The following is a 17,515-nucleotide window of genomic DNA, read 5'->3' as shown; positions in this document are numbered from 1 at the left end:
GGCCGCTGTCTACACACAGGACAGCACAAATAGAGAACAAACGTACACAGACATCCATGCCTTCAGTTGGATTAGAACCAATGACCCCAGTGTTCGAGCTGGTTAAGACAGTTCATGCCATAGACCGTGCGGCCAGTGTGATCGGCCTAAGTAATGCATAGGGACATTAAATATGAAATTATGAAGGGATTCCTTCAGAGACCTAGGTGGATGGGGAATAATGTTATGATGAATCTTCAAGAAATATAGTGTGAGTGCTTGGGCTGGACTAATTTGGCTCAGGATATTGGCCAGTGTTGGGGTCTTGTGAACATGATAATGAACCTTCACGCTAAGTGCCTTAAAAGGCGGCAATCATCAACATTCTCCTCAAAGACAATTAATGCGTTTAAAGTGTTTGGGTCAGCACATGAACGGATTTCTGGCAGATAACATGGCATCGCGGTTGTGAAGAGAAAGCCGAGAGAAATTTTACACTCGCAAAAATGTATACATCCAGACATAACAGTCTTCAGTTCTCCTTTCTTTCCAGATAAGACCATAAATATACTTTATTTGTCACGTTGTAGTACTGATAACACCAATAAATTAAAACCATATCCTGTTGGGCGCCAACGCCCAGTCAAGGCCCGGCAGACCTTGCGATCTTGTATACAATTGCAGCCTTGAATCTGTTGCGATTGCCTGCAGAGTACGTGCACGTACGTGGAACAGGAAGACTAGGCCTATATATCGGTGGTGTTGCGTAGTTTGTCTGTTTGTCCAATATGTAACTACTTTTACCTACACAGTGTTGTGTCTGTAATTGGGCTTGCGGCTGTTGGCTCAGCACGTAAATACTACAGAATAGAAATGAATCATCATCGCCACCCCGTGGTTACTGATTGGGTTAAGTTGACAGCTGTACCGATTTCAGCATCTTCCCAGTGTCCCCTTGCTCTCCTTGTACTTGTAGGGCTACTTAGCATGTCAAGCCATTCTCTCTACGTTATCTTCCTGTCTCCTCATCACATATGAACTAATCTCTGCAATAAATTATAGACTTCAGTTTTCTCACTCATTGCAATGTCTCTTTCCTGCGTAACCTCGAGCCTAACTGTAATTATGTACGCTTTAACACTACAGTATGATCGTCTTGACAGCTTCTCTGCAGTAACTGGGCCGCTGAGGTGGAAGAAACAGACGCTCATCATATTAGCCCGGCCGTTAGCTTACTCCACAGACCACTAACCCTTACATATTAAAATTCTGCTTAAGTATAGCCACAATGAATTTTTGAACAGTTTTATAGACAATCAGCTTACAGATTTCTTTTTTAAATTCTCATAGTGGGGGGTGGAGTCCAGGTGGGTTCACTCGGCACGTCGGCCACTATTGGTCTATTGTACCTGCCCTGGGTGATTATGGTGAAGAATTTGGTGGAATAAAGATTGGCAGGGGAAACCGAAGTACTCGGATAAATCCTGCCCCAGCTACACTTTGTCCACCGCAAATCCAAATTGACCAGACCCGAGATCGAACCCGGGCCGCTGCGGTGGGAAGCCAGCGACTAACCGCTTGAGCTATGGTGAGGCCTTCATCAGCTCACAGATGGCGGTGAGGTTGTCACCGGTTGCTCTTTACCTCCCAGGAAGATTCCTGGTACTCATTTGTGTTAAAGGGTGAGTCGACCCCAGGGCCATGGTGTGGCTGGAAGTATTAGGTCAGTTGAGAAATTCAATGACCTGATCGAGACTAAAACCCGCGACCTTCCGGCTTGTAGCACAGTGCCTCAACCAAATGCGCTATGTTCACCTAGTTCTGAAAATCATTTTTATTCTCTGTCACAATGTAACACAACGAGCATTCATATACGACACCTAAAGGAAAAGTAATGGAGTAAAAAAAATTAGGAGGTGGTTTCGGCATAAACTGAAGATATAACAGTACAAAATACTGACAATATTGGTACAATTTTAAATAAATTAAGACGGACAGCGTCGATATTGAAGAAGAAATAACCGAATCAGAAGGCCGAGTAGTTTTATTTCCAGAGGCACTAGAATATCCTTGTGGAGCCAAAGAGAAGTTCTGCTGTAATGTTGGTACCATTAATTGGTAATTGTATACGCTCTTGGTTTGTCGATTAAGCTAGCAGTACGAACACACATTTTGTTCCATCCTACTGTGTAAATGACTATAGATAATTTTTATTACAGTCCTGTCAAAACAACTCTATTTCCAGCAGGTAGAGTTTGTTATCTAGGACGACATGTTTCGGCACGTTAAGTATATGAAAGAATAATTGTAACTAAAAACCAGACATGAAGATGGCATATAGGCGCCGAAACGTGTCGTCCTAGAGAGAAAACTCTACCTTCTGGAAAAATCGTTGTGTTAGCAGAATTATAATGACTATTATCTAGCAGTACGAATCTCAGCGGGTCGAATGAAAATGTCAGTAACTTCCGCCTGAGAGACTCAGCGACTTTCCGGAAGTTCTCGGACGATCGAACTGTCACGTGTGTTAGTGACTATATGCGGGGTTTGGACTGGTGAATAGATTTACTGATCATTTACAGGTCGTAACTACAAATAACCATAACACTATTGCTGATATGCACACTACGAATCAGCCCACACTCAGTCCTCTCAGTCTGCTTTCAACTCTCTCTGGTAGCCGAGTTATGCATTACAAATATTAGCTAAAGAATTTCACAAGCTTTTATTATAGCCTAAATACAAATTGCCATGGTAATTGGTAATTAAATATGACAAATTGTAATTCGAATAAAATACGTAGGTACAATGTTTAAAACTGAATTTTATAGGTGTATGAGCAGATGAAGAGTATTAATCTTGAAACGCCTCGGTATTTATATGGATGTCTCCTATATCATATGGAATTCCATATCCCTAATATATCTTTATAGTGGAATATAGTATCAGTATATCGTACCATTGCATACTTCTACGGACTTAGGGACAGGAGTTTGATTTCTGACAGGGCAGGTGTTGCCTCTTCACCAACACGGAGTGGGATGCTAGGGCTCTGTTCCGTAGGGAAAGGAGGTGAAACAGACTGCTCGTCTCCATCTTGTGTTGAGGTTACAATGCGTGAAACTGCGCTTCCAGTCTTCCATTCGTCTTCATATTGTGATACCAAAATACAGGGGCAAACTTATCTTTACCTGTCACGTACATCAATAATCTCATAACTTTCAGACATTCCTCATGCCTCAACGAATTTTTCATTCCGCTGTTTCAGAAGGCGTCAGAAGTACCATCCTTCAGACAGGATGAAGTCCGCGGATCGAATGTCAGGTTCGGATGAAGGTTCCGGAACTCCTGACCAGGACCACAATGTCGCCTTCTGGCCAGAGGACGATGAAGAAATTGAAGTTGACTATATGCATCTAGGTTCCGAGGATTCTGGAGGAAAGACAGGAGACGCAAAATCTCGTCAAGGTAGCGTCATCTTTCTGTACTGTCCTACTGAAAATTGAGGGTTCTTCAGAACAGAACTTTGCAACGCCTAACGAAGGACATTGTAGTAAATTCAAATGTTTACTGCCGCGCTTAATGCACTAAACCATAGTAAATGAAGAACCGGTCAGATTGGTCCCATGGTTCTTGACGATTCTGGACATTCTGGACACTACGATTCCAAATCCTGATCTCGCTAAGTGCATAATAGTACGTCCACGTCTTTCTATCATGCATTGTCCTGTGCAAGAAAAGGCCTTGCAATGGGCCGGTCTTCCGTCCAAGGAGTCCTCTCTCTAACATACAGGAGTGCTGCATACCAAATATGACTGAGAGAATATATGAACTTGAGGCATTGTATCTCATAGCGGGGAAACACTTAAAGATTACAGGATACCGAAAATATCAATTAAGATTATAGTAATGTATTGCTCATGGGTAAATATATTGGATATGCCTATAATTAGTATGGTGGAGACAATAAATATGTACCGAATTTGGGGCGAAATACCATCTGGAAACCATAGAATACTGAAAAGATGGGGGATAACATTAAGCCACATCTTAAGGAAATAGCTATGAGTTAATGGGGCTGACTCAGGATCGTGTCTATTGGTGGATATTGGCATTAGTGGTGTCGTACCCTCGGGTTTTACTGTGATGTCAAGGGTTGCCATTTTGTGTTCTAGACTGTTCTGATAGTTCAGGAAGTGAGGGCCCTTCACCCTCTAGGAAACAGTCACGACCAAAACGGAAAGGATGCAGTGGAAGCGTGAATGGTGGCAGTGGCAGGAGGAGAAAGTCAGGAATCTCAGCGCGGGAGAGGAACCTGAGGAGACTGGAGAGCAATGAACGGGAGCGCATGAGGATGCACTCCCTTAACGATGCGTTTGAGGTAAGTCACGGAACCTTTACAGTTCTTTGAAAATAGGCTTTATAAACAACAGAAACATTAACAAGGCATATTAACCTCTTAACCAACAATAGACATTAGTGCACTTCCACCCCTCCTTGGCACTACAGCCGCAGTGGGTTCACTTCGGTTTTTCTAGATCTTACACATTCGGTAGGACTCCTTGGGCGGGTGATCAGCTCGTCGCAAGGCCTCTACCTGTACACAAACACAGAAAAACGCACACAAACATCCATGCCCTGAGTGGGATTCGAACCCACGATCCCGGTTTCCAAGTGAGCGAAGACAGTACATGCCCTAGACCGCTCGGCTACCGTGACCGGCTTAGTGCACTTTAAGAAATAAATATTTTATTATTTTTATTATTAAATTGAGGTTAAAAAGAAGGGCATTATGCCATATCTGATATAATCTCCACAATTAATTGCCATGACACCAAACGGTACAGCTCCTCGATATGAAATAGTTTGTCCTATGTACTAAACCACACGTGACTGAAGGATTGCTTTATGCATTAATCCATATGTGATTGCATCACAAATTGCATAGAGGCAGATATGTTTTCTTTTGTAATTTGTAAGTATTCACACCGCCGATATACTCTTATACCATGTGCTCTTAATAATATTTTGTATGATACAAGATTGCCTATTTCTTGAGAAATCAATTTCAGTATTTTCTTCATCTGAAGATCAGCGTGAAACAAAATTAAATTCACCTAACAGCTTCATATATATACAACCACCCCCCTCCATATTGCATTTCAGTGAAAGCCACTGAAAAGTTTGGGAGATGAAACATCTGAACCTGCATTCACTTTGACCACTTCTTGTAATGAAGGAATAAATGCGTCAAAACACATTGTAAGTGCGCGACTTCTCAATTTTGTTCAGGAAACAAGAAACATAGCCAAGTATGTGTATCCATTCTTTGTAAAAATTGACATCTTAGCAACATACACACATTTCAGGAGTCCTGCTCCACAAATTTTAACTACATCCAATGTGGCAGATTAAATTACGTCAGTTTTTCCTAATTAATTTGGGCATCGAACCTCTTCACGGTTGAAAAACTTTTATAGAATCCCTAATACAGTTCTTACATATGAAGCTACCTCCACATCATAACTCAATCAATATGAAGACACACACACACATCCAACATTACAATGCTCACAGGCAAAAAGGAAGGACACATCACAAGACACGGTGAGTACTAAACATTATAAAACAACATGTAACAGATAGAAGTCGAAAGTAATAATAATAAGTACCATTTTCACGTTGCAGGTATACAAAAAATATAGGAAAAACGACTCCCATAGCGGAAGAATCATACAATACGCAAGTTTGAATTAAGACATATAAGATGATAAATCTTAACAAGTTTTAGTGTATACAAATTTTATTATAGTTGATGAAGAATGTACATTTTAAATAATTTTATGAACAACACATGATGGCAAGCAATGCAATAGCTTAGCGTAAACAACGCACCTGAGGATGGCACAGTGATACCGAAACATGTAGTGAAGTGACATGTGAGATTGAGTGCACTACAAGATGGCCAGTACATACATATCATGGACGAGAATCAGTGCAACAGGACGCTAAAATACAACATTATAAAAAAAATAAGCTACAAATAAGTAAGGATAATAGTAAATAAATACTGAACAAGGATATAAAATCAACATATTATTTAATTGCACATATTTAGAAATAAAAATCACATTTAATGTACATAAAAAAGCTTAAAAACTAATATGCCAGGTACATTAAATTTTTAATGCCAAGAGTAGTTCTTTTGTTCTTTTACAAATTCTTTTTATGCTTCACATGATACCAGACACGTAAATTCTCAGATCCGGGGCCACATTTAGTCTGTTTCTGTATTTCATTTTTGTTGCTGCATAAATTGAGAATCCAGTATCGCTCAAGTACGTGCTGGTGAATGGTATCAGCTCATGAATGCAGATCTTGATAAAGCTTTCTGAAACAAAAACACTCAAAAGTGGGATTTGTGGTGGACAAAGTGGTGCTGGGGAAGGTTTTCTCAGAGTACTTCGGTTTCCCCTGCCAATCTTCATTCCACCAGTTGCTCCACAATCACCCTCACCTATCATCTGGGGCTGGTACAATAGGCCAGAAGTGGCCGCAGTACAAGGGACTTAGTCCCACCCCACTAGCAATAAAAAAAAATTGAATGTCTTAACCTTTTCAGTCATCTATGTAATTATTGATCACAGTTCTAGCCTATAATAACTGATTGCCTTTAGGGATGAAAATGCCTGTTCAGAATTAGGTAGACGCTCTGGATCAGTGGAAGAGCCCAGGGAATGATCAACAAATGTTATGAAGGAAATTATTACAGTGCATGTGGGCTTTGTTATTGCCAGGTTTGGGTATTTAGGCTGGGCTACCAGAGGATTGGCTATTTATAATAATGCCAGTAACATCAATAGGCAACAACCGTTTTAAAATATTGGCGATTACACATTGACTGACTGAATTACAAGAAAGTAGAGGAAAGCTTTTTGCACTCATAATTTTGTTTCTAGGTTTTGAAAGTCTTTGTCCAGATTTTATTCACTGAATATATGTTTGGTTTCCAGCAACTTCGAGAAGTCATACCACATGTAAAGATGGAACGTAAGCTATCGAAAATAGAAACCCTGACATTAGCAAAAAATTACATCATGGCACTCACTAATGTAATATGTGAGATGAGAGGAGAAGAGAAGCCATACACGTGAGTAGCAATCAAGTTTTAGAGCAGTGTTTTTCAACTTTTCCCACATTGAGGCACACAGAAAATTCCATATCGCAGTGCCAGGGCCAGCTATAAGTAGGACAGATGAGAGCAGTAGCACCAGGGCCTCTGCAAAACAAAAATATAATCGGCAGATTTTATTGATGCATTTACTTATCTAAAATTATCAGAAGTTTGTTTGTGTTATTAGTTTTATAAGAAATTATATGTAAAAAAAATAGAATGATCATAACTTGATTTTGTCATTACTCAAAGGGGGTCTCCAAATTTTGATTGAACTGTAAATGCAGCCCTACTCACTGCACAACAAATCATTCATTAATGTAAAGCTGTAAGTGTGTACGAACACATAAAATATTACAATAATAATTTTTTATTTTATCATAATTTCAATGAAAAAAGGTGTTACCAGTACAAAGTCTTCCCGGATAGACCTGTCTATATGATTACCCTAGCTGGTTGATCAGACTAGATGCTCCTTTGATATGAAGATGTGATGGCTGATATTTCTGTTTACCATTCAATACAGGTTCCTGGATGTAGACTGCGGATCTAATTCAAGCACAAACGGTAATAACAGCAGTGGAGAACAAGGTCCTGAGGAAGACATGGCAGAACCAAATAATAATTCCCTATTCCAAGAAAACCTAGAACATAGAACAATGACAGGGACTTCAAGCATATCAATACAGGACATATGACATATGCTCTGCCTTGGAAAATCTGCATGTTGCTGTAGTCGGTTGATCATCTCAGGGATTCTTTCGACATTCTTTGTGAGAATCCAAATTAGTGAAATACGTAATGTTAGTTACCAATATGATGCTAAAATTTGCCAAAACAGGAAGTTAACACAGTCAAATTATTTTTTGAATATTTATATCTCTTTACCTTCACAACATTGGATTCCTTGAGGGACTGCATTGAGATGGGGGTGCGCAGTGGACCTTCTAGTGGTCTTGAGTACTTGGGAAACGGGAAATAATCCCCGCCCCTCATATCAGTGCAGTACAACATACAAAACCCACAATATATTTCTATGTTTTGTGTTAAAGTTTGTGAAGAAGAAACGAAGATGAAGAAAGAAGAGATAAATATGAGACTTGAAGATGGGGAACTTGGGACTAGGAACTGGACTGAGCCTCACTAAGTGTACATGACATAATTAATAATCGTAAGATATCTAAGTCAATTTGTTTCCCAGTATACAGCACTAAAACACAAAACTATAATTCTTGTTTCATCACTTGATAAATTACATCCTCTCTGTATAAGAAAGCAACAAACAATGTTGTATTTTGTTTTGTACCATGGAGTTAGCTTAGTACACTGGGATGATAAAACAAGTTTATGCGCAATAGATTCCATCAGATGTAATGTATGATTTTATACATCACTACTTTAACTTTTCATACAGCTGACTGCATACAGACATCACGCATAACATCACAATGACATCCTAAACGTGGTCAGGAATGAACACAATAAAAGTAGACTTTATAGCAAATAGTTCATTTAGATGTTATGTGCCAGTGTTCAACCATAGATAATTGAGTTGTTAACTCCAATCCTTTATTCTGGAGATTCCAGATTTAGTTTGACCCAGAATTTGACTCAGATTTTTCATTCTTTTTTTCAGTTCCTCCAGTATAAATCGAGGCTAATAAATGAAAGGGGATTGTATAATTTCCTTTCCCGTCCTTCCAAATTCATCACTTATAGTCATACATTTGATACTGTATATCCCAAGAGGTTAAGAAAGTGTCACTAATAAAATATTATGCAATTTGCATATGAATTAAAATAAGACACATTGATAGTAATATGTAGTCTGGCAGTAAGGTTCGCGAACTCATTGGTAAAAGTGCTACATACCTCACTGCTGAATATCACTTCAAAGTCCTCCCTTTTGGAAGATATGCATCGATGCCAGCGCTTAGTCTACCTTTCAGAACAATTTTGGAACAGGTTTTTGCAGAATGCCCTTCAGAGCTGCTGTTGTATTACTCCTGATATCATCAATGTCATCAAAATGCCTTCCTTTCAATATTTTCTTTATCTTCGGGAACAGAAAAAAATCACTGGGGCCAGATCCGGTGAATTGGGTGTTCCAGCACAGTTACTTGTTTACTAGCTAAAAGCTCCCTCACAGACAGTGCCATGTGAGCAGGTGCATTGCTGTGATGCAAGACAGCAAAACGCCCTCAGATAATAATAGATACTAGTCAGAAAGAGACTGCCATAGATCAACAGCAATACAGCTGTGAAAAGCTGATATACCAACATCATCAAACTATAGCGAGGTCTCCATCCACTGCTGCCACTGCAAGCACACAATGACGAGTTCACGAACTTTATTGTCAGACCTTGTATGTTGTTTTCCAAAACACGTCATATTTCATTTCAGCATGTACGAGTAACTTATGAAGTGAAAATGGTTTTGCTGTTAACAAAATAAGTTGGCAGAAACAGTCAGGCCATAGCACACTGTCACACTGTGAGAACTAAACCAGTCAACATCAGTCAAACTCTTGCTAAAAATACTGTTTTTCCCCTCATAGATCTACTAAACTGTCAAGTCACACAGTTAAGATATATGGTTTTGGACCTAAGAGAGTTAAATGCTTTGTTTCAAATAAAAAGTCCAACTGTAACAATTACACAGTAATTAACAATATGATAATAGTAATAAAAATCTGTTGATAATTAATCATAGATTCAGTTCAGTTGCATTACAGCCTATAACAAATTCGAGCATCATTTCAATTTTACACCTTTCTCTTCATAACTACACTACAAAACACTTCTAATCCAGCATATTTCTCAATCCAAATTGTTTAATCAATATTTAATCTTTACTGAAAATTAATTTCTGTTCTTTCATCAGACCAGTTCCAGAGTCCTGTCAGGTTACTAACAAATATAAGGATCCAGTGATATACATAGTTTCTATTTTATTATTTCTTTACTTCCTATCTATTATCTCATTTAATGAAGATAATGAATGAAATAATAATATAAGTTAATGATTAAAGATGTAAAAAAGTGGCACACAGAAACATCCTCTAATGGTTCCTGTGACCTCAAGAATCAAGAGTACCAATACTTTTATTATTTTAATTTATGATGTAATCTGTTGTAAAGAATATGAGATGTAAAAGCAGTTTAGAGGACTATCACGTAAGAAGGATAAAACTGTTATGCTGCCGTCATTTTATAGACATGTTTAGTGAGAACTTATTGTTATAGATGTAAAATATTGCATATAACTAGAAACAATGTGCCAGCTTTATGGCACAAAGGGACAACAATTATAAAATGTCACCAATTCAGCAATACCTGTTAAACTGTTTATAAAACCAGTGTATGTGTTTCAAATTTTATTTCTGGCCATATAGTATACTGTTAACCATGACTTTCTTCTGGTGGTCCAAAATGGTTCCATGTTTCAACACTATTTCCATAAAACACGGATGTTTAGATTTTATTCAAAATTAAAGAATAATAGAAGTTGAAATAAGGATGTTTTTATTATTAATATGTCACTAAATTTTTACAATTCTGGACATACTGGTGAGAGTGTTTGTTGAAAAAAGTAAGATTGCTTTTCTTTTCCCCACCCAGGGTACCTTACTAAAAAAGTAAAGCATGCTGTTAACCAACTTTTTGTCTACTTTCCAGAACATAGATATATAAAAATAATTGTTTCACAAGCTCTAGGATATGAGAGTCAATCAAAGGTGGTTATGAAGAGTTTTGTCTTCTGGAATGTAACACCAGGTAGTCTGTTGAGACTCAATTGATGTTTCAGATAAACATGATGCCTCCTTCTTCAGGGTCAAATAATATGCCAAGGAAGAAACCAGCATGATGCAAATAGCATGTAAAGTAGGTAGCGTTTAACAGACTACATGGTATTATGAAAGACAGAACTATTTATTTTACAAGTTGTCTCACGTGTTCCTGAAACAGGGTTCTTATGGTTTTGGGATCACGCATTGTAAATCTTTGAAACAATACCTTTTTGAAGAAAGCTACCACCTTCAAAATGTTTGCATACACCTGTTAAGACTCTATGTGTCCCAAACCAGAAGATTGCAATGGAGACTTTTCTGTTAAAAAACTCTGAATCTATGTCTTGACTACAGGTTAGAACTGCCAATTTTGCTACTAATTACTGGAAAACTACCTGTATTTCTTTGCAGATTAGGGACCACCACAGTTTTAAGAATAACAGAATACATAGGACATTTCCTTAAAAAAACTTTCCATGTTCTCTTTTTTAATTTAATAGTATTTCAAATACTTCAGCCGAAGAGTCCCATACCCACAATACCAATAATTATAATGATAGATAGTCTATTGTGAGGTATAAACTATTTTACTGCCTCCTGGAAAATCTAGTGATTCAGAGATAGATGTAAGCAGTCCTTAAAGAAAGCCAGTGATATGGGTTCAGAGTGGGATGCAACAAGAATTGTCACAGAACCAGAAATGAGAAAAATGATGGAAAATTGACAGAAATATAGTAACTGTTTCTTCTATACCATGAAAATAATAAAGTTTTAATGTCTCAGTGTAGGGGTTAATCCTCGTGCTTTGTATTTTGGAGGTCTAGAACTTGAATTCCAACCTCATGATGCTCTCCTGAATACGGTGATATCAGTTGAAACATGTCACGCATGTAGGTGATTTTTATAACTTAATGTTAGTGATGTGTATAAAATACGTAACATTTTTAGTTAGAAAATATGAACCAATATACATCATACGCTTACTATATACTTCAACAAATATAGAGGGAGGCAGGAAATGTTTCAGACAAATACTGTAGCATTCAGTGAATTACATTAGATGATAAGTTATTTTAAAAATGACTGTGATACACTGTCTAATTTGCCAGACTTCTCTGTTCCTATTTCTGCATTTCTTTCCAAGGCACCTGAGAAGGCCTATGAATTGCACAGATTGAATACCTGCATCCACTGTTGGCACAAAAATTCATTCTGAACAAATCAAAGTACTCTTCAAGTGCTTAGGAAGTAAATGCGTACATGGGGATTTTAATTTGACTCTAGGTTCTTCTATTGCCAATATTTCAGACCTTCAGCAGCTATGCTATTTTTGATATCATATTTCCATACCAGATACATTTCATATTCTTACCAGTTGTATGTCTGCAAGCCTTCATATTATATAGTTACAGAGAAATGAAAGATGTACTTCATATTTTGGTATAGTTTGCCTGCAGACTAAAGGCCATGGAGTTTATAATAATTTGGAACAGGTCTTTTCCTGTAGTGCAAAATGCTATAATATTACATAATCTTTTTAGGTGCTCCTTACAAAGTATAAAATATTATCTTACATAGAGTCATGTTGACCTATTCACCTATCTCTCTGTCAGAAACCTAGTGTCAGCATATAAATTATTGGATGGATTTCTTAAAGTCCAATATTGTAGACTTTTACCAAAACTGTTAGGGAAATTCTGATTTTCAGCCATAATGATCCACAGTAAAGACTGGTTTACATAAAACCATAAATGTACTCTTCCATATGTACCATGAACTGTTTAATAAATTGTGTCAAAATTAGGTGTGGATGACCTACACCAAAACATCATGGGCAATTCCATTTTTCATCAATATTGAACTGTACATAGGCCTAGTGTATGTAAGACCATAATGATATTTCTGTATAGCAGATACACTACTTCATATATTTGTGATTCAGTAAGGGAGACATCCACTGAATTTGCTGGAAACTTTCAACTTTCAGCCATACTGATCCATAATAAAGCCTGGTTTGCATGAGGCTATAAATAGAATAATCTTTGTATCCCACAATAATTATGCAGATACTGTTGAAATCCAATATAGGATACTTCCATCAATTTGTATTTCCATTTTTAAGTAGACTTAATTAACTTCAATTCATCTATTTTGCTTCATGATTACTGCCACAGTTTCTCCAGGAAAAGAAAATCATTGATTGTGAGAAAATGAGAAATTTTTAAATACAACTTTTTCAATTTATTTACCTTCGTATATTTTGAGAAAGGCAAGTCCATTATTCATATGTTTCAACACATTATTTGAACAGAATATCTGGATCTGATCCTTGTTAATTAAGCTTTGAACAGTTTTATAAACATTTCTAAAAAGCACACACACATCCTCTCTTTCTATGTGCTTCCTATAGAAATAGCTATATGAAACTAACTGGAACTCAGGTCTTTTGAAAATATTTTAACTTAAATTTAGAATCCACACAGGAACTGTGCAATAATATAGGAGAGAACTGGATGACAGTGTTACTTCTTATTAAATTAAAAAAAGCGGCCTCCGTAGTCTAGGGGTAACATTCCCACGTCATGACTCAAGTTACGTGGGTCAAACCCGGTGGAGGTCGTGGAATTTTTAAGGGCGGAAAAATTCAGGGAACAAGTCCTCTGGGAGGGACTTTAAACCATGGGTCCCATGTCGTAGATTTACGGCACGTAAAAGATCCTCATTTCTCTAGGAGACCTCTGGGCAAAATTAGGCAAAAAGTTTCCTGCCCAAGTAGTTTCCAATGCCTCCAGTAGATGGGCAAAGTTATCGGGTACAAATGCCAGTAGAGGGCCGACCTCGCTGGCAGAAAGGGGAGAGTTATGAGGTACCACTGCCAGTAGATGGCCGACCTCGCTGGCAGAAAGGGGAGATAGTGGGCACGAGTATCGGTAGGGTATGGAGACAGTAGAAATTAAAGGAGGACGTACAATAGACTATTAGTCGCAGTGCATGGGGAAACCCACCCCCTCTATACTGAATAACTGAATAAATTAAAAAAGCATATAAGAAAATTAAATCCCCAACATAGATTTTTGTATTTATTATATCTGTACAAAACATGCAAATAATGGCAAAACTGTTCCAGGGTTTTTATATACCTGTACATATATATTATATACTAGGGTAACTCAGTTCTAACTGGACAGGCACAATTTGATTCCCAGCAAAACACATAGCCCTTTCAGATCGAAACTTAAAAGAGTGTTTCATGGGCAGTATAAATATAGAGATTATATAAAAGGTATTAAACTTATCATCATCATCATCATCATCTTGTTTTTCTCGTCATCATATTTATATTCTCTTGTCTCTCTCTCTCTTTTTTTTTTTTTTACTTTCATCTTACTCATTTTCCTGCACATTCTCTCTTAATTTCCTCCTCCTTCTCTTCTTATACTACTGATTCGCTACCTGCTTCTTCTCATTTTCTGCTATTTGACAAGAAATAAGTAATTTACAAATCAATACAGTTGTTCTTGAGAGTCTGAAATGGATAGATATAGTGAAGGCAAGAGAGCTCTCTATCTCTCTCTCAGATCATACAGTGCTGAAAGCGAAGTTGTCTCTACCTTGCCACTACTATGGAACTAGTGCCAATATGATGAAATATTGTTCCAGAACTCTTGTCACGTATAGTGTTACCAACATTCCTTGCCAACTATTGTATAAGTAACTGTGTACATAAACAATGTTATTACTATATGGGATTTGGTTTAGTTATAAAATACTCAGCTGGCATTCAGGGTCATTGTATTATGCAATAAAGGCTTGTGCTTAAATCTGAAGGAGAAAACTGATTTCTGTATACATCTCCTGTCTGTCCTCTGTCTTTTGTCCTTTGTAAAAATTCTTGTAATATGTAATAACAGCAGGAAGTCCTTCAGATGATACAAAGACATTGAAAAGCTTATATTCTGTCTTTGCTGTGTTGTTTGAAGACCTTTTTTTGCTGTTATTGTCATCTTTGTTGTCATGATCATCATTGTCGTCTTCGTTGTTGAGGTGACTTATGTCTCCTTTTCGACTAAAACTATAAATCGAAATCTTAGATCAGAGCATCAAGATTATGTGGTACCATTAAGATAACAGCTATATGAACAAGCAAACTTTAGCCTTCATGAAGATATAATACAGTTAACAGATGAAAATATAAACTTATTTAGACAAGAGCTTTCATTGAAAGAGCTGTTACCATGTCATTTGCTGTTGAAATCTTCTGCTACATAACATTAAATATAATTACTACACACAGATGTGTAAATGTGAATACAATTGTTATTATTTGAACAACTGTGTAATATAACCTTGATACACCGAAGGGAGTAAAATATTATCACATATTTTCAGTATAAATGTATTTCTGAATATTATTGCACTTTGATATTCATCCATTTATTTATATATTTACGGGTTATTTAAAAAAGTTGCCAGTATCTTGGACTATATAGCACTGAATAATATGATGATTAGTGAATAATATATTAGAAGGAAAGTGGAGAAAACTTAATGTGGCCTAATTTGAGGTACCATCCTGGCATTTCTGTGGATTAACTGTGAAAAACCATGGAAGTCCTTAAGATAGTCAGTGTCCCAGCCAATTCCCAAACACAATTCAGAACCATTTTTGACTGAATGAACTTGTTTGTTCAAGTGACACAGAAGAGTACTGACTGCGTGAATGTGGATTCTGGTTATTATGAAAAGAGGTTCCATTAAAAGGCTTATCTATACAATCTGTCTTATGCTGTTTCTTGTGTTCACCAGACTCTTAGTGAGTTTATTACTTGCCAGTTTATTAATAAAGTAATCAAAATTACCCACTGAATGTAATTATCTTAACCTCATTTTATTTTTGTTTGAATGGCAGCAATTTCCAGATCTTGTTCCTTAGAGTATTTATGTGTATTTATTTATTTATTTATTTCGTCTCTATAGATCACTGTTGCATGATATAGGACAAGTCAGTTACTGTACATTGGCTGATTACAATAAGAGAATAAAGTTACAATACTTAAAATTGTTTACAATAGATTACAATAGTTAAGATTTCACATAGTGTGAGGTAGAATCCGTATTAGGTCCCCTCGGCACGTCGGCTTCCATACGTCCTATTGTACCTGTACTGGTGATAATGCTTATGGAGAATTTTATGGAATGAGGATTGGCAGGGGAAACCGAAGTACTCGGGGAAAACCTGCACCAGTGCCACTTTGTCCATCACAAATCCCACTTCACTAGACCGCAGGGGTGAGAAGCCAGTGACTAACCGCTTAAGCTATGGTGCAGCCTTTGAGATAATATTGGTGAATTTGGTGATAGCACTGCTATAACGTTTCACTGTAGACTCAACACTGCAACATCTCATTACATCTGTTCTCCCTTCCTGGTGCAGCTTCTTGGCATCTGCAATCTCACCAGAATAGCCCATTCAGGTATATAATTTATATAAGAAAATTTTAAATCTTCATGAATTTATATACATACCCCACCATTTTTTAACTTTCTTCTACAAAATTTTGCTGATCAGAAATACTGTAAAGGGTATCATTTTAATCAGATCACAATTTTGTTCCTCAAGCATGAATATATTTTTGAAACAATTTTCTGATATGTAACCAAGATATTGAAATATTTTTGTTGTAGGCTATAGGTGACTTAAGAACAATTTTTTATGAATTAATTTGCTGCGTAATAAGCACAATAGTAAGTTTCAACTGTGGCCGCAACATAGCTCAAGCGGTTAGTCGCTGGCTTCCCATCGCGGCGGCCCGGGTTCGATCCCTGGTCTGGTCAAGTGGGAATTGTGGACAGGTTTTCTCCGAGTATTTCGGTTTCCCCTGCCAATCTTCATTCCATCAAATGCTCCACAGTCAACCTTACCTATCATCTGGAGCTGGTACAATAGGCCAGAGGTGGCCGCAGTACAAGGAACTTAGTCCCACTCCACTAGTAAAATAAAAAAAAAGTTTCAACTGTGAGTTTCTAATATATCATTTCTATTGTGACGGCCGAAATTACCATTAGAACAACAGACCACAACAGCATTTGAATACCTGCTACGAACTCCACATTGTTTCTTTTCGGCGGGCTTTGTCCACGAGCGCCTATGAGCGCCCACTCGTCCGTAACTTTCTTTTAGGTAAATTTAGTCGCCCACGCCATACCTAATTCGTCATTGTTCACTTATTGCTAACTAAATAAACTTTTTGCTGGATAAATTTTTCCTTGAATTTTTAATTATTTCCAAATTGCAAAGCTGGTTAAACGATTTTGCAAAAGTATGACCATAAATAATAATTATTGGGGAATTTGATGTTGAAATATTTCCCGTTATGACATCGCCTAGGTTTGGAATTTATGTGCTGTCATGTTGTAGTAATTTGTTAGAGTAATCAGATGTACAAGTGTTTTAGTCAAAATCTCCTTTGTAGAACTAAAGTGTGCTGTTTTAAGCTGAATGTACAAATTTTCTGAGAGTAAGAACATACATTCTAATTGCTGGGAAATTTTATGGTCAAATATTTCCCGC

The 17,515-nt window shown here is 37.2% G+C and overlaps 1 protein-coding gene and 1 long non-coding RNA gene across 8 annotated transcripts in view; one reads left to right on the top strand and one right to left on the bottom strand.

Annotated features, from left to right (window-relative positions):
- The window catches only part of LOC111864922 (protein dimmed), a 183,031-nt gene extending 171,848 nt beyond the window's left edge, over nt 1-11,183 (top strand). For all 5 annotated transcript variants that reach the window (XM_033751623.1, XM_023852542.2, XM_023852544.2 and 2 more), the window contains 4 exons: nt 3,248-3,447; nt 4,155-4,360; nt 6,993-7,129; nt 7,680-11,183. In XM_033751623.1, coding sequence (XP_033607514.1) covers nt 3,279-3,447; nt 4,155-4,360; nt 6,993-7,129; nt 7,680-7,851 — 684 coding nt within the window. In that variant the 5' untranslated portion in view covers nt 3,248-3,278 and the 3' untranslated portion in view covers nt 7,852-11,183. The remainder of the gene's footprint in view (nt 1-3,247; nt 3,448-4,154; nt 4,361-6,992; nt 7,130-7,679) is intronic.
- On the bottom strand, nt 6,027-9,112 carry LOC111864923. Of its 3 annotated transcripts, none has more exons than XR_004513060.1 (4): nt 9,026-9,112; nt 7,601-7,797; nt 7,088-7,258; nt 6,027-6,370 (listed from the first exon to the last, which is right to left on the bottom strand). It is a non-coding gene; the product is annotated as an uncharacterized LOC111864923 (long non-coding RNA). The 3 variants fall into 3 exon arrangements; XR_002842872.2 differs by having other exon boundaries at nt 7,668-7,797; XR_004513061.1 differs by having other exon boundaries at nt 7,601-7,747; nt 9,026-9,083.
- Nucleotides 11,184-17,515: the final 6,332 nt, after the last annotated feature.

Source organism: Cryptotermes secundus, unplaced genomic scaffold, assembly GCF_002891405.2.
Source record: "Cryptotermes secundus unplaced genomic scaffold, Csec_1.0 scaffold62, whole genome shotgun sequence".
NCBI lineage: Eukaryota > Metazoa > Arthropoda > Insecta > Blattodea > Kalotermitidae > Cryptotermes > Cryptotermes secundus.
The sequence above is the reverse complement of the archived record's forward strand: the minus strand, read 5'-3'. Positions and strand labels throughout refer to the sequence as shown.